Source organism: Salvia hispanica, chromosome 6, assembly GCF_023119035.1.
Source record: "Salvia hispanica cultivar TCC Black 2014 chromosome 6, UniMelb_Shisp_WGS_1.0, whole genome shotgun sequence".
Lineage (NCBI taxonomy): Eukaryota > Viridiplantae > Streptophyta > Magnoliopsida > Lamiales > Lamiaceae > Salvia > Salvia hispanica.
The window spans coordinates 34,934,296-34,960,699 of NC_062970.1; the positions used below are offsets into that span (position 1 = coordinate 34,934,296).

The 26,404-nt window shown below is 34.2% G+C and overlaps 4 protein-coding genes across 9 annotated transcripts; 3 read left to right on the forward strand and 1 right to left on the reverse strand.

Moving 5' to 3' along the window:
• Positions 1-983: 983 nt before the first annotated feature.
• LOC125192638 (equilibrative nucleotide transporter 3-like) lies at positions 984-3,437 on the forward strand. Its single transcript, XM_048090262.1, has 10 exons — positions 984-1,177; positions 1,288-1,353; positions 1,444-1,548; positions 1,624-1,779; positions 1,862-2,005; positions 2,089-2,194; positions 2,281-2,456; positions 2,523-2,677; positions 2,772-3,030; positions 3,115-3,437. The coding sequence occupies exons 2-10, from the start codon at positions 1,306-1,308 to the stop codon at positions 3,223-3,225; spliced, it is 1,260 nt and encodes a 419-aa protein (XP_047946219.1). The 5' UTR covers positions 984-1,177; positions 1,288-1,305; the 3' UTR covers positions 3,226-3,437.
• A 2,077-nt stretch (positions 3,438-5,514) lies between these two features.
• LOC125196791 (equilibrative nucleotide transporter 3-like) lies at positions 5,515-7,752 on the forward strand. 4 transcript variants are annotated; one of them, XM_048095415.1, is made up of 9 exons: positions 5,515-5,648; positions 5,741-5,848; positions 5,930-6,085; positions 6,162-6,305; positions 6,377-6,482; positions 6,556-6,731; positions 6,789-6,952; positions 7,027-7,285; positions 7,362-7,752. In XM_048095415.1, exons 1-9 carry the CDS (start codon positions 5,601-5,603, stop codon positions 7,470-7,472), a joined length of 1,272 nt encoding a protein of 423 aa, XP_047951372.1. In that variant the 5' UTR covers positions 5,515-5,600; the 3' UTR covers positions 7,473-7,752. The 4 variants fall into 4 exon arrangements, with proteins under 4 accessions (XP_047951372.1, XP_047951374.1, XP_047951373.1 ...); XM_048095417.1 differs by having other exon boundaries at positions 6,804-6,952; XM_048095416.1 differs by having other exon boundaries at positions 5,744-5,848.
• A 5,591-nt stretch (positions 7,753-13,343) lies between these two features.
• LOC125192617 (lysine-specific demethylase JMJ25) lies at positions 13,344-19,325 on the forward strand. Of its 2 annotated transcripts, none has more exons than XM_048090241.1 (14): positions 13,344-14,080; positions 14,168-14,304; positions 14,668-14,770; positions 14,859-14,991; positions 15,076-15,139; positions 15,595-16,327; positions 16,803-17,132; positions 17,305-17,841; positions 17,952-18,021; positions 18,101-18,186; positions 18,290-18,409; positions 18,494-18,562; positions 18,862-18,959; positions 19,054-19,325. In XM_048090241.1, the coding sequence occupies exons 1-13, from the start codon at positions 13,487-13,489 to the stop codon at positions 18,868-18,870; spliced, it is 2,985 nt and encodes a 994-aa protein (XP_047946198.1). In that variant the 5' UTR covers positions 13,344-13,486; the 3' UTR covers positions 18,871-18,959; positions 19,054-19,325. The 2 variants fall into 2 exon arrangements, with proteins under 2 accessions (XP_047946198.1, XP_047946199.1); XM_048090242.1 differs by having other exon boundaries at positions 18,862-18,955.
• Positions 19,326-19,423: 98 nt separating this feature from the next.
• On the reverse strand, positions 19,424-23,012 carry LOC125192618 (probable serine/threonine-protein kinase abkC). 2 transcript variants are annotated; one of them, XM_048090244.1, is made up of 6 exons: positions 22,736-23,012; positions 22,026-22,381; positions 21,040-21,941; positions 20,299-20,568; positions 19,862-20,017; positions 19,424-19,753 (listed from the first exon to the last, which is right to left on the reverse strand). In XM_048090244.1, exons 1-6 carry the CDS (start codon positions 22,741-22,743, stop codon positions 19,634-19,636), a joined length of 1,812 nt encoding a protein of 603 aa, XP_047946201.1. In that variant the 5' UTR covers positions 22,744-23,012; the 3' UTR covers positions 19,424-19,633. The 2 variants fall into 2 exon arrangements, with proteins under 2 accessions (XP_047946201.1, XP_047946200.1); XM_048090243.1 differs by having other exon boundaries at positions 21,040-22,381.
• Between the last annotated feature and the right edge of the window lie 3,392 nt (positions 23,013-26,404).

Sequence of the window (26,404 nt, forward strand, 5' to 3'; positions counted from 1 at the left end):
CTAAAAGCAAATGAGCAATAGCCAAAATATGATACAGTAAAATAAAACGAGAAGGAAAAGGAAAAGTAGTGATGGAATGAATCAATCAGAAACACCGGCTTCATATCATATGCTAAACTGTTAAAGCACCGATAAAAAATGATGAGAAGAAATATTATTTTAGTTACAAATAATTGGATATTATAACATGTTGTAACCTAACTCGTGTGTACCAGTTAGTATGAACGTAAGCGGCACACCTTCTTAACTCTTAAGTCCTTACCAGTAATTTTATTTCATTTTTTTAATATTATTTTTATCGTAATGTTCTGAAATCATTTTAATCTCTACTATATTGACATTAGATGAATAATAGGAGCTGAAATTAGAGAAAATAATCGAAGAAAAATTGCTACAAATAATTAGTATATGCGAAAACAAATGCAAGGAATGGGGAGTGATATAAGAAAAAGTAAAAAAAAAAAAAGTCTCACGTAAACATATTTTAAGATAATTGAATAAATTGTACTGATTTTAACAAGTACTAGTACATTATTGACATGATTTTTATATTAAACATTATTTTAATATGTATATATTTATTTGATTTTAAAAAATTAGACACAATGAAATCACAGCCAATATATTTTACTGCTTCCACCGCTTTAGTATGAACATACAATGAAAATAAGTCAACGCCGTTGAACAACCCGCCAAACCATTGACCTTAAAATTTATAATTAATACATAAGCAGCGCATATGCATTTAAACAGATTCCTAATACTTTTCATCTATTCATTACTTTCCATCAATGCCTCCAAACGGGTCCTTTTCTTACTGTCACAATATTTCTTTATTTTTGCATTGGCAATGAATGGACCACATCAAGATGTGAATACATCTTATAAAGAAATATTATTTGTTATAATCAAGTAAAACTAGTTAATGATTCCGTCATATAATGGGAAACCGGAATCAATGAAAAGGATAGCATATCTGTTCTCATTTATTGATTCATAAACCATACAGAATCCTAATTTAATTCGGTATTTAGTGTACAGCTTCCTTTCCAAAAATCTGAACACTCTTTCAGATTCTTCGGTTTGCCAGCCAGTCAATTTGAATCCTCAAATTCAATCATTTTGCGCAAATTCTCGTCATTCCTTATTTATTAGAGTTTCCTATTTTTTCTATCAAGTAAAAAATCACTCTTTATTGTTTAAATTTCTAGGTTTATTATTATAATTAAAATTTTACTTAAAGTATAATACCCATCCTCTCGCTCTCTAATTTTTCTCACTCTTCAGTTGTTTAGAGCAGAAGAAATGAGTAATGGAGTTTCAAGCATCGACACAGTTCCAACCAGAATTGAGGTTTGTATTCAATTGATTGTTCACCCTTATATTTAATTCCCAGCAATCTTGATTTCACTTTTTTTGGTTTGTTTTGATGAAATTTTTCAGGGGAAGTTTAAGGCAATGGCGGTTTGTTGGTTTCTTGGACTCGGATCTCTCGTCTCTTGGAATAGTATGCTGACAATTAGTGATTATTACTACAAAATTTTTCCAGTAAGTTTATGCCTCAAATTCAATATCTTTTCCCATGATTTTCTTTGCCAACTTATCAATTTATTTAATTTGCAGGATTACCACCCTTCAAGAGTCCTCACTCTGGTTTATCAGCCATTTGCGATCGGGTCAATGGTGGTTCTTGCTTACAAAGAGGCCAAGATCGATACAAGGAAAAGAAACATTTTTGGTTACACCCTTTTCTGCCTAAGCACATTTGCACTTCTCTTAGTAAGCTCTTCTTTTTTGTTGCTCAAATTAGATTGATTGAAATATTCTTGTAGAACTGAATGAATGATAGTTTTGAATGAAGATCGATATAGCCACATCAGGGAAAGGAGGGATTGGGAATTATATAGGTGTGTGCGTGTTTGTTGCTGCTTTTGGAGTTGCAGATGCTCATGTTCAAGGTGGAATGGTTGGGGATTTATCCTTCATGTGCCCTGAGTTTATGCAGGTCTCTCTTTTTTCCAATCCCATTTCAGCCTTCGCTCTTGGATAACTTGATTTGTGTGTTGATGTTTTGTGTGGATCACACAGTCATTCTTCGCTGGCGTGGCTGCTTCGGGAGCCCTAACCTCCGGCTTGAGGCTCGTCACGAAAGCAGCTTTTGATAAGAAAGAGGATGGCCTTAGAAAGGGAGTTAGTGAGTCCTTCTCTCTGTGTATATGTATATCAGTTGCAATATTTATAGTCTTAGGTAGTTGGTGATGATTGTTTTGTGTTTTGAAGTGATGTTTCTTGCAATCTCGACGTTCTGTGAGTTTTTGTGTATATTCGTCTACACGTTCGTGTTTGGGAAACTGCCTATTGTGAAGCATTTCCGGAAGAAGGCAGCGTCAGAAGGGTCGAAGACAGTTACAGCCGATCTTGCAGCAGCTGGGATCAAGACTGCAGATGGCGAAACTGTAAGCCATTTTTTGACAAAATCGAGTATTTGAAGTCATAGAACCTGATTTCAGCTGTTGTTGCAGGTAGATGATGTTAAGCAGGATAGGTTGAGCAACAAGCAGTTGTTGCTTCAAAACCGTGGTTATTGTTTCGACCTTTTCCTTATATACGTGCTCACTCTATCAATTTTCCCTGGCTTCTTGTACGAGAACACGGGTAAACACGGACTAGGCGATTGGTAAGTCTCTAGAGCAAGATTGTTTATTAACTGAGATCATATAAGACTAAACGAGTCGAGCTTGAGTTACTTATTGGTAAACGTACGGATGTAGGTATGCGCTTGTCCTAATAGCAATGTACAATGTCTGGGACCTGATAGCAAGGTACATTCCTCTGATCGATTGCATAAGGTTGGAATCAAAAAAGGGTCTTATGATAGCATGCTTGTCGCGTTTCTTGCTCGTTCCTTGCTTCTATTTCACGGCCAAGTATGGGGATCAAGGGTGGATGATTTTCTTGGTGTCATTCCTGGGGCTGAGTAATGGATACCTAACTGTTTGCGTCCTCACAGTTGCCCCAAGAGGCTACAAGGTAAGGTCGTTGTAGTGGTGCAGGATGGCTTGACATTTGTCCCTGTTTTGGTGTTTTGACGTGTTTGTGTGTTTGTGATTGCAGGCACCAGAGCAAAACGCGCTGGGGAATTTGTTGGTAGTGTTCCTTCTTGGTGGTATATTTGCGGGCGTTGTTCTCGACTGGTTGTGGGCCATCGGTAAAGGCCCTTTCTAAACGCGTCGTTTTGGTTTGATGTATCATTGGGCAGTGATCATCTATGCAATTGTCACTCGCACAAAGTAGTCGAAATGAATTGGGAAAAGTTGGGAGATAGTTAAATGACGTTGTGTTATAATTGTACACATTTGAAGTTGATGGTCACACCATTTATGTCTTTCGTGTAAGAGGAATTGTATTGATATTAGTAAAAACTTATTTCCATCTCACTTGCGTTACGTATGTCTACATTGGGACTTTGAATCGCACCCAACTCTTTTAAATGTAATTTGTCCTATTGCCTAATATTGATTTTATATAAATTTCACTTTAAATATTTATAAAAAGAAAAAACCTTTTCGTATAGAAAATGTTAGGCGTCTCAATTTAAAGAGACTCGATATGAAACTTTAAATCCGATACAGTTATTTAATTTTTTTTTCTTTCTAGGAAGAGAAATGAATTTTGATACTATAAGATAATGAATGTCAAGATAGATTTTATATTTATTACGAATTCTTATAATTTGAAAAGTTGGAATTGAAAATGAATTGATAATGACATTTCGGAACTCAGAATGCAATTTTCTCCGAAATCAAGCTTTTCCAGGTGGACCCTACTGCTCCAGCATTAATAGTCATTGTTCTTATATTAGAAAAAGACAAACATTTATATAATTCCAAAATCTTTATTAATGACTAAAGTTGGGTAGCATTTTTCTACTGTATGGATTTTCCCATTTTAATGAAAAATTAAAAGCATGTGATAACAACAGTTGACCTTTTCCTCTACAAATAAGTGTCAGTCCAACAACAGCCCATTAAAAAATGGGTATGTACACACAAATTATAGTCAAATTTGCCAAAATAAGTGGAATAGTTATTTCCGGAAAAGATATCATTCCATATAAACAGTTGATTAACCAATGGAAAACGATTTTTAAAATATCTCCATAAAGTGTTTCTTTTGAGCGCTTCTTTTAAAAGTAATGTTTAAAGAATTAATAGAGATAAACTAAAGTAGAGGAGTGAAATGATAATTGATGATAAAAAAAGAGAAAATAATTGTATTATATTTTGTCAAAAAAAAAGAAGTGGGGAAGTGGGGACAGAGTAAATGTTTTCTCCTTACGTTTCATAACTAATTGATTTTGAATAATTTCAGATTTTCATTATTGATTATAGATTTTTTTCATCGAATAAAGAAAAGTAATCAAGAATTGAAAAGTGGAGAAAGACAATTTTAGTTACAATTTTAACTATAGTATTTCATATTGAATTTTCGTTCATTTACATTGTTTTATTTCTTGTTATACCAAAAAAAATCTACTGAAGTCATTCCTTTGTAGTAACATTCTAATTTGTAGTTTTGACTTTATCATAATTTAGTTTCAATAATATGGAATAGTACTATTTTATTTTGAAGTAAGTTTTTTACTAGTCATTTTGGATAATTAAATTTAATGTTTTTACCGTATAGTACTCCATAAAAAGAATAAGAATATAAAAAGGAAAAAGAAGTAAATTTCTTTTAAACCACACCATATACTTTTTCTCCTTTTTGTATTTTTATTTTTTTATAGAAAATCTTTTTTAATATAAGTTATAAATTTAGCTATCAAAATGACGTATAATAACTAAAAGGATAAAAAAAACTTAAAGATAAAAAAGCACAATCCTATAAAAACAATTAAGAACATAAAAGTTAAATATATGAAATTATAACAGAAGAAATTCTGGTAAACAAAAAAATAGATTCAAACACGGCGGCGAGAAAACTAAAATATACTCCTAGTAAAATTGGATTCCGAAAAGAAATAAAAGTGATTAATATGTGCAACGTATAAAATCTCTAGAGATATATTTTAGTACTACAGTATATGTTAGTGCTGGAATATATGATTTATTGCATAGATAAATTTGAATAGATTTGTTTTTTAAAATTAAAAAAAATCAAATTATATTATTATCCTGATCGATAAGAGGGCAAGAATGAATATCTATATACTAATACAAGTATACTAGTACAAAATTTATTATTTAATAAATATAAATAAAATAATAATCCCTATAATAAAGTCATTATGTCTATAAATCACTATCCTTAACTACTTTAGGAGTATTATTTGGAAGACTGAAAAAATTAACCAATTTATATAAAATTTAGACACAAAAATGTCCATTTAGTATTCCATGTCTCTATCATATGCGTTTAAAAGATAAATAAAGATTCAGCCTTCCTTCGCCTTAAAATGATTGAGCTGTGTTACTAGAAAATAATAGTAGTAAATAAAATATGGAAAAAAAACAAGACTTATGTCATGACTAAGTTGTTTTGCTCTATGCATCAACTCACTCTCTCTGCATTTGTTTAGAGGAACAGCAATAGCCAATATGAGTAATGGAGATTCAAGCATTGTCTCAACTCCTAGCAGGACAGAGGTCTGTGTTTAAACTGATTTTTCACCCTTTCCCAATACTCAAAAATGATCTTCTTCTTTGTTTTTGTTTTGTTTTGTTTGAATATGAAATAGCAGGGGAAGTTTAAGGCAATGGTGGTGTGTTGGTTTCTTGGACTAGGATGTCTCATTTCATGGAATAGCATGCTAACAATTGGAGACTACTACTATCAAATTTTCCCAGTAAGTAAACATATAATGATGCAATCCATACTCTTTTTTTTTTGTTATGATTAATTGAACACACACAAAAACAAACTGCAGAGTTACCATCCAGCCAGAGTCCTGACTCTGGTCTACCAGCCCTTCGCCCTCGGATCAATGGCGATTCTCTCTTACAACGAGGCCAACATCGACACAAGGAAGCGAAACATGTTTGGCTACGCCCTCTTTTGCTTCAGCACACTCGGACTTCTCTTGGTAAGCCACTATATATCCTTCCATTTCATGAAATTTCTAAAGCATAGTACTGGATTGATCTTCATGTCCATGCAAGATTGATGTGGCTACGTCGGGGGGAGGTGGGATAGGGAACTATATTGGAGTGTGTGTCTTTGTTGCTGCCTTTGGAGTTGCAGATGCTCATGTTCAAGGTGGGATGACTGGTGACCTATCTTTCATGTCCCCTCACTTGATGCAGGTCCAATCTTTTCATTTGTCTCTACTTGACAAGTTTTATTGTATTTTGATGTTTTGTGTGAATCATTGCAGTCGTTCTTGGCCGGTTTGTCTGCTTCGGGGGCGTTGGTTGCAGGCCTGAGGCTTGTGACAAAAGCGGTTTTTGATCAAACTGATAATGGTCTTAGAAAGGGAGTTAGTAGGTCTCTTTATAACATGTATAGTCTTAAGTAGTTGATGATGTTATTATCTCACTAGTGATCTATGTGCAGTTTTGTTTCTTGCAATCTCAATCTTCTGTGAGTTTCTGTGTGTGTTGCTCTACGCGTTCGTGTTCGGGAGACTTCCCATTGTGAAGCATTTGAGGAGGAAGGCGGCGTCTGAAGGGTCGAGGACAGTCTCAGCTGATCTTGCAGCAGCCGGGATCAAGACTGCAGATGGCGAAAACGTAAGGAACTTTAATGATTTTTGAAGGCCTAATTCGAGTTGTTCACACCATGTTTAGTTTTTGTTGTTGCAGGTGGATGATGATCGGTTGAGTAACAAGCAGTTGTTGCTTCAAAATATTGACTACGCATTGGATATTTACCTCCTGCACGTGCTCACGCTGTCGATCTTTCCTGGCTTCTTGTATGAGAATACGGGTAAAAATCATGGACTAGGGGAGTGGTAAGTCACCGTATCAGTATATAACTAAACGAATCGATCTTGAGTTATTTATTGCTATAAGTAGAAAAATGCAGGTATGCACTCGTCCTTGTAGCAGTTTACAACGTTTGGGACCTGATGGCACGGTACATTCCTATGATCGAGTGCATAAGGTTGGAGTCAAGAAAGGGTCTTCTATACGCGTGCTTGTCGCGTTTCTTGCTCATTCCTTGCTTCTATTTCACGGCCAAGTATGGGGATCAAGGGTGGATGATTTTCTTGGTGTCGTTCTTGGGGCTGACTAACGGATACCTAACGGTTTGTGTCCTCACGGTTGCTCCGAGAGGCTATAAGGTAAGGTGGTTGTAGTGGTGCACGAGGCTCGATGTTCATCTATGTTTTCGTGTTTTAACGATGATCGGGTTTGCAGGCACCGGAGCAGAACGCATTGGGGAATTTGATGGTTGTGTTTCTTCTTGCTGGTATATTTTCGGGCGTTGCTCTTGACTGGTTGTGGCTCATTGGCAACACTTCCTTTTAAACCAACTTCTTTTCATGTGAAATCTATTCATATGGTGGTTTGTAGCACCTTCTCATATTTCATGTTTCAAACTTAGTGTCAATATAAAATCTCAATTATTTGATGATTTGCTTTAGGATTTCACATTCCTATTAACAAGTTGCAAAGATTAAGAAAAGTTTAGCCAGATACAAGTTGCAATAATTAATAAATAAAAGATTGTAAACTTGTAATCAGGTCGTAGCTTATTTGGATTGCTTATGAAATAAAAGATCTGAAAGCAACATTTGATTTTTTCTAATTTTAAATGCATTCAAGAACATAGCAACAAGTTTTTTTGGCACATGATAGCAACATGTACATGTTAATCGTGGAATAAAACGCCAAAACATATCTTTCTGTATTTGTTTGAGGTGATTGTATCTTTCTTACTCAATTAAATATAAGATCAAATCAGCTCTTGTTGCACTCCTTCGTTGACAATATTTAATTACTACAAACTTATAATCTAGCCGTATCTTTATTTTGGATTTGCTTATTAAACAAATGACATGAAAACAACATTTTAATGAGTCCAAGTATAAGATAGTAACGAGTTTTCTTTAGGATCACGAGGGTAACGAGTTAATCATGGAATAGAACATCAAAACACACCAAAACATAACTTTCCATATTAGATTGTGGTTTTTTTAAGATTATATGAAAAAAAATTATACTTTTTAAAGGGAAGTATGTCTCAACAATGTTACCAAACACACATGAGCAAATGATAAGACCCTTCCCTAACAACAGAAAAGGGAAATTTTTGGACATTCTAGCATTTTTATGGGCCAATATATTAAGCTAGACAAGCAAGTTGCTATTTGTATAAAAAAATCTCTAGACTTATTGTTGGGTATAAATCCATGCCACAACGGATGAGTGAGGGAAGTTGGAAGATGTATAAATTCATGTCAACCCCAATTAGTGAGAGGCCCTTTTGAGATAACCCAAAAATAAATTTGTGTGGGCTTAACCCAAAATCATACAATATCAAACTAGCATTTGTGCAAGAAAGTGAAAAGTTGGTTCTACCAGTCTACCATGTTTTTGTTTGATGGTGCAGTCAAGAAATATCAAATATGTGTGGCCTTTTGGGATGACCCAAAAAAAAAAAAAAAAACAAATTTGTAGGCTTAACCCAAAAATCAGACAATATCAAACTAGCATTTGTGCAAGAAAGTGATGGTGCAGTCAAGAAATATCAAATCTGTGCGGGCTTTTGGAATGATCCAAAAACAAATCTGTAGGCTTAACCCAAAATCAGACAATATTAAACTAGCATTTGTGCAAGAAAGTGAAAAGTTGGTTCTACCGTGTTTTTATTTGATGGTGCAGTCAAGAAATACTACCGTTAATGTTAAAAATTGATTATTTTTACTTATACTAACATTTATTTGATTCATAGTTTATTAATTTTTATTATATTTAGATTTTTAAATAAAATTAAGATAGCTTAATCTACTAATTTTGGTTTTAATTTAATTTTAATTTTACTTGTTAAACAATAGAGAAACAAATAGAGTACTTATTCGGGATATATTAATTTAATCAAACCAGCCCTTGTATATATAGAACAAGAAACATGCTTAGTGCATCCCCATCGGTTGTCCGTCCGTCCTTGCCAGCGGCACGGCGACCGCTTGTCCGTCCTTGCCAACAGCAGGGCGGTGCTCTTAGCTAAGAGCACGTTCGTGCCGCTGAGCAGGTCGACGTGGCGGGCTGTGATTGATCAATGGCTTAGCCATTGGAAATTCTTTTTTTTTTAATTCGAATTTAATTTAAAAAAATCGTTTCTAAATAAGAAAAAATATTTTCCCATTTCCTAATAAATTATATCCGTTTTCTACACACTTTTAATTTTTTTTTAATTCTTTTTCCCCCAAAATTCACATTTTCATCTATAAATACTCTCACTTCAACATTAAAAATTATGTAATTTTTAATTTGTAGGATTTTAATTATGTAATTTTTATTTTTTAGGATTTTAATTATGTAATTTTTATTTTTTATGATTTTAATTGTGTAATTTTTATTTTTTAGGATTTTAATTATGTAATTTTTATATTTTAATGTATTTTAATATTGTAGAAATTTTTTTAGTAATTGAAGTATTTAAATTGAATAAATAGAATGGTGGGACCCTTGAGCTTGTCTTTGCGGAAGAGCATGGATGTGAGTGTTGTGTTCTTGCCTAAAGACAAGGAGTAAAAGTGGGTCCGAGCCCACCTCAATACACTTAAGAGTGAACTACATAAACGGTACCTGATCTTTCACTTTCGCACGTAAATGGTACATGATCTTTATTTTATATCGTTTTTGGTACCCAGTGACAAAAATAACCCTAGGTACCAAATATGTGATTTTTTTTTCATGGAGGATATTTTTGAAAATTTCAATTAAATAGTACCAAATATGTGATTATTTTTTCTTCCCTTCTCACTTCTCCTTTTCTTCTTTAATTTATTCTTCTTTATTTTCTTCTTTCTTTTTAGTATTTTATCTTCCTATCTTTTTTCTCCTTAGTTTATGTTTCTTCTTCTTCCTTCTTCTTTTTTAGTGTTTTATACATGCATCTAATTGCATTCATAATATAAAAAAAATATACCTAATCAAATTAATTATTTAAAGTAATTAAATCAATTGAATATTTTTTTATTAAATTATTTTATACCCATTTTAAGGTTGAAACACCTAACCAAAAATATTCAACTTTTATATCATTATGAATACAATTCACAATGTTAAATTTTTATTAAGGCTATATTGATTAGTTACAAATTTAATGTACAATAATAATAATAATAATAATAATAATAATAATAATTTTTATTATTATATAATATTACGTGATTCATAATTTAAATAATAAATTATTAATTACTATCCGTTTTTAGTATTATAATAATAATTAAATATAATTATATTTAAATATATTTGAATGATATTAAAAATAAATTAATTATTAATTTATAATATCAAAATAATAATATTAGTATTGATTAATAATAATAGTATAAAGAATTAAGAGAATGAGAGAAGATATTATAATATCAATTTTGGTACTAATTTTATGCATGCCCAAAATACCCTCTATGATATAAATGGAAAAATATATTTGTTTAAAGGGCATTTTGGGAAGAAAATTACATCAAGTACCATTTACGTGCGAAAGTGAAAGATCAGGTACCGTTTATGTAGTTCACTCTACACTTAAATAAGAGCACGGATGGAGATGCTCTTACATTCACGGTTGGCACTTTGGACTCTTATCTAATTTTTTAGCACCCACGCTTGTGCGCCACTATTAATTTTATTCTTTTTTAATTTCAATTTAATTATATAGTTATATATTTCCCACATCCACCTATTAATTCATTTTTAGAATGTCTCACTTTAAATAATATAGTATTTCTTAAAATAGAAAAATTATTCTTAATTTTCTATTTAAGTTAAAAAATAAGTATTACATAAAATCATGCGCCAAATAATAATGTTGCAAATGGTAGGAGAACAATTAGAGTTCACAGTTTGTATAACGTTCAATGTTTCAGTTAATAATCTATAATCAAGATTGGTTATTTTATTAGTTGGAGACATAATTTTTTTTTTAAATAATTGATGTATTCAGCATTGGTATGTGTTTCTTGTTCATTTTTTGAGTGAACTACATAAATGGTACCTGATCTTTCACTTTCGCGCATAAATGATACCTGATCTTTATTTTATATCGTATTTGGTACCCCATGATAAAAATAACCCTAGGTACTAAATATGTGATTTTTTTGTTATGAGGATATTTTTGGAAATTTAAATTAAATGGAACCAAATATGTGATTTATTTTCTTTCTTTCTTATTTCTTTTTTTCTTCTTTAGTTTATTCTTCTATCATTTTTCTTCATTTTTCTTCTTTTTTTTTTAGTATTTTATCTTCCTTTCTTCTTTCTTTTTTCTCTTTATTTTATATTATTTATTTTTCCGTTTCTCTTCTTTTTCTTCTTTCTTTTTATTGTTTTATACATACATCTAATTGCATTCATAATATAAATCAATAACAAAACACCTAATTAAATTAATTATTTAACGTAATTAAATCAATTGAATATTTTTAATTAAATTATTTATACTCATTTTAGGGTTGAAACACCTAACTAAAAATATTCTAACTCTTTATCGTTATGAATACAATTCAGAATTTTAAATTTTGATTAAGACTATATTTATTAGTTATTAATTTAATACTATAAAATAATGATTATTATTTATTAATTACTCCTAATTTTTACTATTATAACAATAATATTATTATAATAATTAAATATAATTATAACTATAATTATGATTAAATATATTTAAATGATATTAAAAAATAAATTAATTATTAATTTATAACATCAAAATAATAATATTAATATTGATTAATAATAATAGTATAAAGAGTGAGGAGAATGAGAGAAAATATTATAATATCACTTTTGGTACAAGTTTTGTCAATGCCCAAAATATCCTTCATGACACAAATGGAAAAATGAATTTGTTTAGAGGGTATTTTGGGGTGAAAATTGCACCAGGTACCAAAAATGTGATTTATAGATACCAAAAAAGATATAAAATAAAGATCAGGTACCATTTATGTGTGAAAGTGAAAGATCAGGTACTATTTACGTAGTTCACTCTTATTTTTTATAATAACTACATTTAAACGTACGATTAGGGAATTCGATTCGACCAAACGTTTTGTGTCCGTGAAGAAGTTAATAAGCCCATTTATAATGGGCTAAAATATTGGAGGTCCATAATTTAAGCTTGACCCACCGATTTTGCTCATGACTAATTTACATTACTTTCTGATTTATAATATTGGGTTTCAATTTGGGTTACATGTTAACAAACCATCACATACCTAAAATATAGAAAGCCCATAAAATTGACGAAGTGTGGTCAATCACTATTAAATTATTTTATTTATTTATATTTGTTCTGTATGCTCACAAATGGAGATATGCAGAAAATGAAGTGGCTTTAGAGATATAAAGATTTACTAGAGGGTGTGAAATTTAATTAGGTGCTTCATCACATTCCATAAAGAGTATACAATCAACCTGATCAATACAAGAAAGAATAATTGTTATCTGAATTGAAGTTTTGCAGAAAAAAAAAAAACAGATGAATTCATGTTTCCACTACTCCACTGACTTTATACAAATGGGTCCATATAACCATCATCACTTGACAGCAAAAATATCTCAGTAGAAGAGCCAACATACATTTATGTAAAATAATCAAAGCAAAAATCCATAAAATACTAACTAAAATAACTAAAATCTGAAGAAGAAACTTATAACGGCTGCATGAAGCAGCAATAGTAGGATCGATAATTCAAAAATAAACTGTGCAGATTAATTACATTTAACAGCTTTGGACCACCTAAATCAGTCACAAATATTCTCATCATAGTCTCGGGTTAACGCAGCCTCTAAATTTCTGTTAATTTATCTATAAAAAAAATAATCCCATCACATAACAGTAAAAATCACAACACAAGAAAGCCAGAGAACACAAATCAATTTATTTACCAAAAAATGCAGATTTGAGTATAAACTGCTGTCAGTGTAAGTAAAATGCATGCAATGAATTAATCAAACCTTATTAATCACGAAAAATAAATCAGAAAAACAGAATACACTTAGCATCTGTGTTTCTGTTCATTGGTATTCATTCATACATAAACCTACGCCACATTGCAATACTTCACTTTTTAGTGCGTGCGTAAAAATCTATACATACACTAAATTGTATTTATACATAAAATTGAGAAAAGAGCTGAGTATTTAAAGTGGCAGTGTGGGTGAAGCGAAGCGTCTGTTTTAGGGGCAAAAAATTTCCTAATTCTACTTTGTCTCTCAATAAAATTCTCAAACCCTAGATTTCCTTCTTCCTCGATTTCCACGGCGAAACCTCTCCCTTTTCTCTAATTCGGATCATCGGGGGGATAATGCGGGATAAGGATCCGGTGCCGGAGGAGTTCCGCTGCAAGCGGACGGACGGCCGTCAGTGGCGATGCAAGCGGCGGGCGATGGACGGGAAGACGCTCTGCGATATTCACTATTTGCAAGGGAAGCACCGCCAGAACAAGCAGAAAGTGCCGGACTCGCTCAAGCTGGAGAGGAATGCGGGGAAGAAGAGGGAGGACAGTAACGGGGAATGCAGCCGCAGGGTTACGAAATTGTCCAACAAGCCGCGGGTGGCGGCGGAGAGGAGCCGGAGAAGGGGCGTGTCGGAGGCGTTGGATGAGACTTTGAAGCGGATGAAGTTGAAGAGAGGCGACTTGCAGTTGGAATTGATCAGAGTGTTTCTGCAGAGAGAGGTGCAGAAGAAGAAGGAGCGGGAGCTCAAGGAGAGCTCCGTAGCGGATGAAACCAGAGTGTTGCCTTATGGAGTCATGGCGATTTCTCATTCTCATACGAGTCTGCCAAGCATTCGGGAGAATCATAGTTTGGATGTGAAAATAGGAGATGATTCTAATACGTTGCTGGAGAGGCATTTTCGCTCGAAAAATATTGAACCTTTACCGTTTAGTACAATGCAGGTTTGTTTTCTTGCTTCTTTGTTTTATTTAATTTTGTTCTTGTTAGTAAAGTTACATGTGCAACCTCTGATTCTGTGTTCGGGATAGGTGTTTCCATTGACGGGGAATGTGAAGGCCAAGAAAATCAAGAAATGCCACTGGTGCAGGGGAAGTAAAGGTCGCTGCTTGATCAAGTGTTTGACTTGCAGGAAACGGTTCTTCTGCCTTGATTGTATTAAAGAGAGGTTTTTTCTTCTAAACTTTCTCTAATCATAATGTTTGACTGCAATCGATTTCTAGAGATCATGTGCTTGCTTACTTGATAAAGCTTAAAAAGATTCTATCTTGATTTTTTGCATTGAACTGAGTACCTTATTAATGTTCGATAATGTTTCCACTTTCCACTACCATTAGATGTGGTGTATGTTATCAATGACTGTCTTAAGAACTTGACTGAGCTTCCCAGCATGATGCACTGTAAAAGTGAGACTAAATGTTCTCAGTTCATTGTGTATATTAATGTCTGGATCAACATTGAAATATTTGGGGTTATGTGAGAGGTTAAGTCTCAGGCCTAACTGGTTGTTACATTTTCAAATTTTGTTTAGGCATATTGAGAAGCAAGAAGTGAAGGCAGAATGTCCTGCCTGTCGTGGAATTTGTGGCTGTAAGCTCTGCTTGAAACAGAAAATCAGGCCTAATACTAATAAGGTTTGGCATGGAGCTGATTTCATTTTTATTCAGTTCTTGAATCAAGATATTAATTGAGATTCTCTTTTTCTACAACTCTTCTTTCCAGGAATCTTATGGAGGTGGAAGGAAGTTGCATAGGAAAGAATTGCTTCTTTATTTGATCCACATGCTTTTTCCAGTGCTGAAAAAAGTCAATAATGATCAGATCATTGAGCTTGAAACAGAATCTAAGGCTGCAGGTTTGAGATACTTGAGCTCATCCTGTAGTAGCTAGTAGCATAGCTGTGCTATTTAACCATAACTCAAATCTATACTTGCAATAGGAAAAGAAGAATCTGAAATTCCGATTCCACAGACGAAGCTTGGTATTAGTGCGTCATTCTGCTGGTAAGTTCCTTTAGGCAAATACCATATAATCATACATTGTGACAATGTTTTCCCCCTTTTGCTATAATTTTTTAATAAAAACTCAACAAATCCATACGTAATGTTTCAACAATTATGCAATGATGTCATGAAATCTGAATTTTGGTATCGGATGGTCTGTGTTTAAGCGATCTGGACACAAAAATATTTTCTATTGGCGGCTGACACTAAGCTTTTCACAATTCGGCGAGGGAGAAATAGATATTTTTGGGCTTCAGGACATTGTTGCAACAATAATGAAACATTATGTATAAATTGTCGGATTTTAAAATGTGATGACATTATTGCAAAAGCAGTCAAATAGTGACAGTATGGTCTTTGCCTTTCTTTATTTGCTCTCATATACCCACACACATGCTTTATGCTCAGTTGTCTCTCTTAGTGACTGTTTCCTGGTGATTTACCTTGAAGTGCAGCAACAAATGCAATGCATCAATTGTCGACTACCACAGGACTTGTTCAAAGTGCTCATACAAACTTTGCTTAAGTTGTAGCCGGGAGCTTTCTGAACGTAGTTTATCTGGAAGTTGTACGCTCAGAAGTTGTAAGAAGAGGAAAATCCTTTCGTCTGGTGATGACCTAAAAGTTAAGCAGACTATATCAAGGCGTAACTCTGGCGGGCCACTCAGTCAGTCCATGATCTCCTTTCAAAACTGGGAAACTAGCGAAGATGGTAGTATCCCGTGTCCTCCTACAGATATTGGAGGTTGTGGTGACAGCCTTCTTGATCTTAGAAGTATATTTCCATTTAATTGGGTTAGAGATCTCGAAGTTAAAGCTGAAGAAACACTGGATAGCCATCACTTTCAGACTGCAGATGCTTCTGTGTGCTGTTCGCTGTGCAATGACTCTGGTAGAAACGATGGCATTGGTGAGCCCAAGCTGCAGAAAGAGCCATCTAAGAGAATAGGCTTTAACAACAACTATCTGTATAGTCCAACTGTAAAGGATCTTCATCAAGAGACCCTTGAGCATTTCCAGAATCACTGGGGTAAGGGTCACCCTGTTGTAGTCCGAAATGTGCTTAGGAGTAATACAAGCTTGTGTTGGGATCCAATTATCATGTTTTCTTTGTATATGGAGAAGAAGAGCTCAGGCTCTTGTCATGAAGGTGGCATGAATGCGGCAAACTGTTTGGATTGGTGTGAGGTATGTACCGTGCCTCTTTCTATCCCTGCTGTATCTGACTTCACCACTTCCACTTATAACCCTTTCATGGAGTAATTAATGTTGCATCTGATGATTCATTTAGACAAATTTGCAGTATAGATCATAATGATGTGAATGTTCATTCAGCGAGAAGGCAAAACTATATTCACTCCAGATCTTGCACACCACTTTCCCTGTCTCTATATGGTTCTTCATTCACCTACCTACCCAAAACATATTAACAGTTCTCTGCTTTGTAAACATGCTGTTAAATTATGAAATTCACATTGGTTTTCTATATTCTACCAATTAGGTCCAAAAGCCTATAATATTTCAAAATGCAAAACACTGTGTTGATTTGCTTCATTATTAAAAGGAGCTTCATAGGATTTTCCCTTCTTTTGGGATCTTATTACGCCGAGATTTATGTACCTTTTTAGTTCATCTTATGATAATGCCAATCCCGCTATTGCAGGTGGAAATTGATCGGAAGCGTATATTTATGGGATCTCTAGAGAAGAGAACACATGCAAGCGTACAGCAGAGATTTCTAAAGTTCAAAGCATGGCTTTCTTCTCATCTGTTTCAAAAGCATTTCCCTCTCCATTACAATGAGATTTTAAGTTCTTTACCTCTTCCAGAGTATGTCAATCCAGTGTCTGGCCTATTGAATGTCAGCGTGAAGTTGCCAAAGGAATTGTCAAAGCATGACTTAGGTCCTTGTATCTATTTTTCATATGGAGGTCCAGAAGAACTTATGCCGGCTGATTATTTGTCAAGACTATGCTATGAATCACATGATACGGTAGGAGTTGGTTAAATCGTCCGTATCTCTTTATTTGCGTCAAGTCATCAACAAGTACTCCTGCTCTAAACCATTCTTTTCTGTAGCTGGTGTATATGTATCTGATGATGTACATTCTCTAAACATTTGATTTGATGATGGATCTAGATATAACTTAGATTATTTGTATCAGGTAAATATTCTAGCTTATGCTACGGATGCTCCTGTGTCCCCAGAACAGATTGATAAAATTGAGAGTATGATGAAAAAATACAAGGCTCGAGACCACCATCGTGGACAGTCATTTAGTAACTCCAGCGATCAGAAAGGAAAATCATCTTTGCAGAGTGAAGACACTGGTGAATCAGGTTTGCAGGACATTGGTGAAAAGATCGTACCGCCTGATGGAATTGAAAATGTACCCTTTTACTCCAGCGAGCCACTTAAAGGTCAGGCACCACGAGTTGAAAATGGAAACATGTCTGATGACAGTGAATATGACGATGATGCATCAATTCTTTGTTGTGGAAGTTTTGAAAACTCTGAAGACATTGATGAGAATTTTGAAGAGGAAGATATAGAAAGCTCTTGTTCAAGTGAAGATAAGCAAGGCACTGATTGTTGTGGTGCCCAATGGGACATCTTTCCCCGACAAGATGTACCTAAACTTTTGGAGTACCTTGGTAAACATTCAAATGAGCTATACCCTGCATGCCACTATCCGAAACATGTATGCTTCTTTTTTACTTCTTTCCTTTTTTCTTCCCATAAAGAAAGGAGGTTTTTTTTATTGCGAATTGCAAGCACATGGGGTTATCGCTTTGTTTATGTATGCAACAGGTTCATCCTGTTCTTGATCAGAACTTCTTCCTTGATGCATATCATAAATTGAGACTTAAAGAGGAGTATGGTATGTATGTTTGAGTACCTTATTTTTCTTATATTCTTGCATACTTCCTAAGATAAACATTTTTTCTTGATGCTTTTAGATATTCAACCATGGACTTTTGATCAATGTCCTGGAGAAGCTGTCTTCATTCCTGCTGGATGTCCTTATCAAGTTAGAAAGATCAAGGTAACTTTTGGCACCAAATGCTCTCATGGTTGAAATTTGCAATTTACGTTCTAGAACTAAAAAGTTCATCTCCTTACCATTTGCACCTCTTTTACTTTTTCAGTCATGTGTAAATATCGTGGTGGACTTCATCTCACCTGAAAATGCTGCTCATTGCATTCAAGTGAATGATGAGATTCGTCTTCTTCCTACCCGACACAAAGCCAAAAGAAAAGTGATGGGGGTAATGATCCAATACATACTTGCTTCCGGTTTTTTTATCGATCAATTTTGGGATTAACTATAGCTTTGCAAATTAATTTCACAGGTGGAGAAAATGGCTCTCCACAGTATTAGTGCTGCCATTGAAGATTTGTGCAACCATGCTGCGGACCAAGTAATCACCTCACTTCTCTAGCTTTTGGTTCTTTGCCAATCTGTAGCTCTTCCAATGAAAAATCTGGATAATTTTACAATGCCTAGAATTGCCACCAACCTGGTTGATTGTAGTCGCCCTCAATGTTGGCTATATTTTAAGTGCATAATCTTAGAATATTTTCATGGAATCAATTCTGTAGCATTCTCCCTCTTGACATACTAGATCTAAATAACATCTCTATACAGCCATATTGTCTATTGATTTCTTTTCTATATTGTTGCTGATGCTAGTTTCTGAATAATATTCGTCTGTTGCAGTTAAAATAAGCCTAGTCTTGTAGACATCAGCATGTGACGCCTGCCAAAATTTACCCTGCTGAACTGAATAAAACCTCCGTATCTCGACCAAGAGGCAGGTAGCAGACTTTTGTTATGCAATTTGAAGCTTGCTCTGCATTTCAAGTTTGCAAAAGTTCATTAGTCGCTAATGTCATCCCCAAATTCTTGCAGATTGATGTAGATGTTATTCCAATAGTCCTGGCCTTATGCATGTCGTTCAAGTCCATCGGTTCGAAGATGCACAGAATAGAACACCAATTCAATCAATTTTTTATTCTTTAAATGTGTTCTAGAAAATTGAGGTACATAAATAATTTTACCATGTAGATTTAACTCATTTCATTCAGATTAGTTGTTAGGTATTCGATCTGTGCTACATTCTTGTAAACTGAGTATTTAGATAAATACGGATGAAACTAATCAAATTGTGCTACATTCTTAAATTCCATGTCGAAAATATTCACCTCGAGAGGGAACAAATGGAGTAAAAATTTTGGATGATTCATTGACAATCAATTGTATATAAGGCAAGAACAGTGGGTATTTGCAGGCGATTATTAACCTCAAGGTCGCCTTATCGCTGTTTTTTCAGAGAAAAAGAATACAAGATACCAACCATATTCTTACAAAATTGTGAGATGTCAAGGAATTATGCCGAGAACTAATGTATACTTATGATTCTGTCAAGTGATATACAATTTCGCCTTAAAGAGTGTGTTTCTACATTTTAAAAAATTGTTTTTCAGACCACTCATGGTGCCATCAGCCCTTCGATTGTGTAAGAAAGTGATGCAGCCCAGTCGGATTTTAGAAGCAGCGTCTGCAGTGTATGCATCACGTCATAATCCGGGTCGAGCTTCCGTTGCCACCCCTACAAGCCAAAGATATTTGATCCTTATGGAAGGGTACATAATAGCACGTAGGTTGATTTCCATGAAGTAAGATGTTCCCGAATAACTGGAAAAATAGATATAATTACCTCAAGGACCAGAAGCGTCACCATCACAGTGCAAACGTTCCCATCAACATTTACTTTATGGCGCCGAACTTTCTCAAGCAGTTGCTGCATGCATTCAGCTGGATGGATCAAATCTCCTTCTGGTGTACCCCAGAAATCAAATGATTCTCTCACTTCCTGTTAGCATATAGTCAAGAGTGAGATGAATGTCAAGTCTCGACCTCCAAGTTCTGTGATGAACATAAGAGGCTGGTAGCGGGAGTTTCACCACAAATAAAGTTAATGAGCATTTGTAGGCAGGTACAAATCGGTTTCAGAAAAACAAGTCAGTAATGCAGGCATCATATGAAGAACTAAGATAAGAAATCCTCAGAGATATTAACGAATTTGCATGCAGTCAGAATTCTTGAACGCAAATCCACTTGATTTAATGCTAATGCAGGACAAAAGTTATTCACCTCAATGAAGGCCTCAGGTTTTGGACAATTCTGTTTCTTTGACAATCTCAGTGTGCACTCTGCTGCAGTTTGCCCATCTCTACGCGCAACAGCCTTGAAGAATTCCAGTAAATTTACACGATCATTTTTGGATAGTTCAGCAGTCATCCCAACGTCGAGGAATATAACATGTGGCTTAGTTTTGAATATCTTTTTGCGAGTGGGCTTTTTCTGAGGAGCACGAACTAGGATGTTTCCAGGATGCATATCAGCATGAACAAAGTTGTCCACCTAGCAAAAAATATCTCACAGATATGAAGTATGCATTGCCAATATCCCAATAGACATGAATATTAATCACATGGACCAATTTCAACACCTTTGTGTCATAACTTATACTAACAGAAGTCTCAAGTTCCGTACTTCTTTCTGTAGCCACTATAGTAAACAGAAAAGTAAATTAAGTGCTCTATGACTGAGCTCTTATAGACAAACCATGCACCACACATGGTATACTATTGTATTAATGGCTGATAGAAATCAACTATGACAACAGATACACACATCAATATGCCGCATACAAGTTGTATACTAGAAAAGTGAGAAACAGATACTAAAAAGTAAATCAGTGTCTGAAAAGCCATGTCATTCTCATCTTTACACATGCAGAACGAAAAGAAGACGGATATAGTGCATTCCATATGACCTAATTATGATGAAAAGAGAGCGATAACTAGATAGAAAAATGAGGAAATAAGATACCAGGAGCATCTTCAGCAGGGCATGGGTTCCAATGTGGGCAAGAGCACTACTTGTTCTATCATTCTTCCCCTCAAGCACATCCACATAGTGAGAAACACTTTCTCCGTGCTCAAAAGTTTCCACTAACACAGCTGGATGAACTAAAGGATATACAGGCTTTGGGAAAGAAACATCCTTCCATTGGCGAAAATTATATATGAAGCGGTTCAAATGAGCAGCTTCTCGTGCTAGATCAACTTGAGACATCATGAAAACTGCAAACTGCTGGACACTTTCATCGAGCCTCAGCCAATTCAGAGCAGGAATGAACCTTGACATTCTTGCCACTGCATTAATTATCTCAAAATCCCTTTTTATTGACTCACCAACACCTGGATGTCTCACCTTAACTGCAACTAGCATTGGTTTGACCTGGAGACCACGGTAGCGAGACCGCAAAGAAGCTCGATGCACTTGTGCAATGCTTCCAGAGGCCACAGGTTCTTCCTCAAAGTCATCAAAAATTTCTGATATTTTACGGCCGAAAGCTTTCTCAACAGCCTTCTTAGTGTATGCAAAGCTATGTTCGGGGGCTTTGGTGTGAAGTTTCGACAGTTCAATACACAAGTCTCTAGGGAATAGATCTGGCCGTGTGGCCGCCCACTGTCCCCATTTTATGAATGCTGGGCCTGCTGTTTCAAGAGTTCGATGAACAACCTTAAGCCATAACTTCCTAAACTCAGGTCCGAAACTATCTGCAAATGGAGCCATGGCAATGCTTGGTGCAAACAGAAAACTGAGATGTATAGCTCTCAGCAACAAGATAAGGCTCTCAAAAATAGAAATTATCAGTCTGGTCAGGAAAAGATGGCTGTCCTCAGCATGCGTGTATAAACTGTTCCTCGGTGGAATAACATCTGTTTCTGGAACAGAATACGCAAATGTCATCTGGGATCCACACATCATAGTAAATATACCAGGAACCACAATGTAAGAACGGCTCAAACCCAAGCTGACCGCCTGAGCAATTCGGTTAATGGTGTGATGAGTTTTGCTCCCATCAAGTGCAGATGCCTGAGCCAACCTCTTCCAAACAACTTGCGCATTATAGGCTATAGAACCGCTAGAAGCAACAGATGTGTAATTCCTGGTGCAGCTATTGCAGAAAATTTTTCCCACTTTATATGTTGCATTTGGGGCATGCTCTGCTTTAGGCAATAAATACTGTGAGAACAATCTATATTGAGGAGTACACAGCCCTGCTCGAACCATGGGCCCATATTTCACCTCTTCCGAAGAGACACTAGCTCGTTTTGTCCGAAAAGATCGAAATGCTCTCCTAATGTTCCCAACTTTCAATAATCTGCAGTCCAATAGCTATGTTTAAGCAAAATTTCAATCAACGAAGATAAAATAACTTGTTCTAGCAACAATTCCAAATTTTTAGGATACAGAACAGACTAGATTCCTCTACGGTAGCACGCAATCACTATTGGATCGTTTCACTATACATAATTTGTCTCCCAAAATAAAGGAAACAAGTATTTAAAATTAAACACGCGCTTGAAATCTGTTTGATCAACTATACTCAATACCTAGTTTGAAACACCTCAACACACAACAAATCCAAAAAACCGATTCAGTTAGTGAAAAATAAGAAATCAGCTCAACAAAAAATTGTGAGGGAAAAGAGAAACAGAGAGCGCGTTGTACGGACCTCGACATGGCGAAAACTGGCTGTGAGATAAAAGGATGGGGACTAGAGAATGCCGGTGATGCAGTGCGCCGCAGAAGAGCATTTTCTACCGACCGGTAAACGTTCAACCATATGGATCACACAGTTTTCTTAGATTCAAGATTTCTACCAAAATATTAGCTGCTCATCCCTCCTCCAAAAAATCCAGAATCAAAATGGCGTATAATGAATATGAAACAATTATCGCGCAATAGCAGCTAAGATTAAAACAACAATTCTGAGCAGAATGGAACATAAGTTGCTGCATTCATTCAATAAAACCTAAGCTAAGGCGGCGAACAATTTATTGAAATGTAAAGAAGATGAATAAACCGGGTTCGTGTAACTCCGGCTTGACCCGGTTCAGCTGTTAGTTATGTGATCTGACTTTTATTCGAGTTTGATCACGACACAAATCCAAAATAGTGGGAAAGCATTATAGCGAGATTACTGAGTTGCGAACATTTCTTTTTTTGTTTTGTTTCACTTTAATTTTGATTTATTTTGTACATAAGAATTTATACTAGGGTTACTTTTATTTGTGTGTTTGTTTACCCTGTAACTCAATATTTATTTACCCAAGTTGAAACAAAAATTAGCATTGAAATTGTGATTGAGTTGATAATTGAAATTTAAAATGAGTTTTAACTTTTTGTTTTTCACCTTCAAAAAATTGACGTTTCTAATGTCCCACATTACCAAAGAAAATGTCGCATTTCAAATACTGTTCCATATAATTATCGATTATCATATTTCTTCACGATGAACAAAATCCATCGAAGATGGAAAAAATATAGAATTCTCGTAGTTTAAATGTTTAAAGTATTGCATAAGAAATTTGACGATGTGGATATGAAAAATTGTCTTTTGATGTCAAAACTAAAAATTCACCTAATTTTACTTATTGTACGTTATACACTTTCTATCACCTAATTTTACTTATGTATATATGTTTGGTAGACATATTAAGATAACTAGATAAGCTTGTATCACCTGATTTTACTTTCTATCACCTAATTGTACCTATGCTTGTTTGTTTGTATGAGTTATATAGGGTTGCCAATTTAGGTACATGACACTATCAGATATTACATGTCTTCATACTTTAATTTGATTGTTTGGGACTATATGTTTTAGATGCAGCTATTGAATTTGATATAACATAAATTAAAAAAAATATTGAATATTTTAGACGTGAAAGAAGAGAAAATTTATATTAACATATGAAAAGATGACATTTTAATCAGAAAAATTTAAAAATAAAAGATGAATATTTTAAATGTGACGGATGAACTATTATATTACTACTATTTACTAACTTTTGATTAGCTATTTTCTACTATTAATGTTTTTTTAGAAAACGGTAATGATATTTTATAACCTAGTGTTATTACGTCGTGGAATTATAAATCAATGAAGCACTTTAAGACATAAAAATTACCTGACCTAATTTTAAAGATAAATCTCGTTTTTTATGCATCAAAATATGACGATCAAGCATTTAAATTGAAACAACAGCTAAAACAGGGTAACACCAAAATTAGCAGAAGCTAAAAAAAATTGACATAACGAGCACAAACAATTAAACAAGACAACCCACGCACAACACAGTGTAAATATGTACTCAATATATACAAGTGGTGTATCATTAAATTGATTATTTTGTAATGCTATATTGATTGTTGGATAAAACTGTTATGATGATAGTTTGATAACGCTATATAGATTGACTTGTTTAACTATGTTGATTAATGATTGTTATTTAACGTTATATTTATTACTATGGTGGTTGTTGCGTAAAACTAATATAGTTTGATAACGTCCATATTGACTGGTCCATAATGTCCACACAAATTTCCTTATATGATTGTATATAATTAGGTTTTATTTTGCTAGGTTTTCATCACCTATAATTTGATAAGTATAATGTAAAAAATTATTTAAATTAGGAGTTATATTTTGTGATATTGAGAAAAAATGGTCTATCTTCAAATTCAAACACATAAAATTGCATGATTCCATAATTAACTGCTTTAATTATTTTTATCGGATAATTGTACCCTTGTACTAATAAGTGGAGTACTAAACCCAAGGAGTGTGGTCAAATGACATAGGACTCGTTCATCCTTAATAAAATGGTAGGGAATCGATCCCTACCTTTGGGTATTGGGCAGTTTTAAATCCTTTGGCCAACTGTCTCACCCATTGAGGTGTCTACAAATCAGCCAGTTGTGGTGCCTACAAATAAGTCGATTGTCCCACCCATTGAGGTGTCTATAAATCAGCGTGGAGAATAATCACTAGGTCGTCGGTGGATACCCTTGATAATTGAAAAAATAAAATAAAGTGGAGTACTAATTTTTTCAATACTAATAAGTCTTTTTAGTTACATATCGATCATCCATATGCTAATCCATTTATATATACTTTGTCTTAGTTCAGATTGTATTGTAGGGACGATTTCATCCCAATGCAACGATATGTATATATCCTCAGAAAATTTGATTAAGTTGTAAATATTGTAATGGATCAAATATTTTGTCTCAAATATATTACTAATATTTGTATAGCGTACCTTGCATGGAAGGTTATTTGTATGCATAAATAATTTAACCAAGCTGTTACCAAAATTGAAGTTTTGGGTGGTTTTGGAGTGGAATAAATTAGAAAGAAATTAAAGTTATTTTTATATTAAAGTAGAAATATCACGTTTTAATTATGAACAGTGAGAATTGAGCAATAGACAACTCTATAATTCTTCAAATCATTATTAAATGAAATCACCATCCACGCAAATTAGGTCTAAACGTCATGCCACACACTTGGTGAAAATTGACCGATGAAAAATTTGACCCTTCATCTAACTCGAACATCGCCAATTTATTGTTTGGGTCTTTGGAAATGAATCTCATAAAATAATTTAAAAAATATATTATTCGGTTATTATTCCATATTTGTAAAACCATTCGTACGAATGAAAAGTCATCGACTCATCGTCATCGCGATTTCTTCCCAATCACCCAACTCTTGGATGAAATAAAGTAAAGCATTGGAAATCGATAAAACAATTTAAAAAATTATAGGGTCAATTTGATTTTTGGCTTATTAATTAACATGATTGGTTCAGGCTACCTCTTTTATTCTTCTATATTGGGTTACATTTGACGTTGAGATTTTATAATTCCAAAAGGTAAATGCGAGGCACAAAATTGGGACAACAAAATTCATGGACAAGCTTCTATATATGTGGAGCTTTTCATCACCGATCATTTTCATGGATGTATCTTCTTGAATTAATTGGGGCTGCAACTACTTATCATATTTAATGCCATTGATAAATCATAACTACCATTTTTTAAGGATTTTTTTGTTATTTTTTCCGAAATATTGGTCTCTAAAACTATAAACTTTGGTCAAATTTTAGTATTTTTAATGAACTTAAAATTGGTCTAAAACATTACAAACTTTACATTTTGTTTGTTACTCCCTCCATCCGCCATTAGGAGTCTCATTTGTGAGCGGCACGGGTTTTAAGAAATGTTAAGAAAAGTGGGTGGAAAAAAGTTAGTGGAATAGGGGTCTCACTTGTATATATTAGTTTTAAATACAATGTGAGTGGAATGAGTTAGTGGAAGGTGGGACCCTATTACC

Bases quoted from the DNA above. Each gene is read 5' to 3' on its own strand.
- LOC125192638 (XM_048090262.1), top strand. From the start codon at position 1,306: ATGAGTAATGGAGTTTCAAGCATCGACACAGTTCCAACCAGAATTGAG. The intron at 1,549-1,623 runs GTAAGTTTATGC...TTTAATTTGCAG, and splicing joins ATTACTACAAAATTTTTCCA to GATTACCACCCTTCAAGAGT. The intron at 2,457-2,522 runs GTAAGCCATTTT...CTGTTGTTGCAG, and splicing joins AGACTGCAGATGGCGAAACT to GTAGATGATGTTAAGCAGGA.
- LOC125196791 (XM_048095415.1), top strand. From the start codon at position 5,601: ATGAGTAATGGAGATTCAAGCATTGTCTCAACTCCTAGCAGGACAGAG. The intron at 6,086-6,161 runs GTAAGCCACTAT...TGTCCATGCAAG, and splicing joins GCACACTCGGACTTCTCTTG to ATTGATGTGGCTACGTCGGG. The intron at 6,732-6,788 runs GTAAGGAACTTT...CACCATGTTTAG, and splicing joins AGACTGCAGATGGCGAAAAC to TTTTTGTTGTTGCAGGTGGA.
- LOC125192617 (XM_048090241.1), top strand. From the start codon at position 13,487: ATGCGGGATAAGGATCCGGTGCCGGAGGAGTTCCGCTGCAAGCGGACG. The intron at 17,133-17,304 runs GTAGGAGTTGGT...TATTTGTATCAG, and splicing joins GCTATGAATCACATGATACG to GTAAATATTCTAGCTTATGC. The intron at 18,187-18,289 runs GTAACTTTTGGC...TTACTTTTTCAG, and splicing joins ATCAAGTTAGAAAGATCAAG to TCATGTGTAAATATCGTGGT.
- LOC125192618 (XM_048090243.1), bottom strand. The intron at 20,569-21,039 runs GTATCTTATTTC...ATTTTTTGCTAG, and splicing joins CCCTGCTGAAGATGCTCCTG to GTGGACAACTTTGTTCATGC. The intron at 19,754-19,861 runs GTAATTATATCT...TTTGGCTTGTAG, and splicing joins TGACGCTTCTGGTCCTTGAG to GGGTGGCAACGGAAGCTCGA.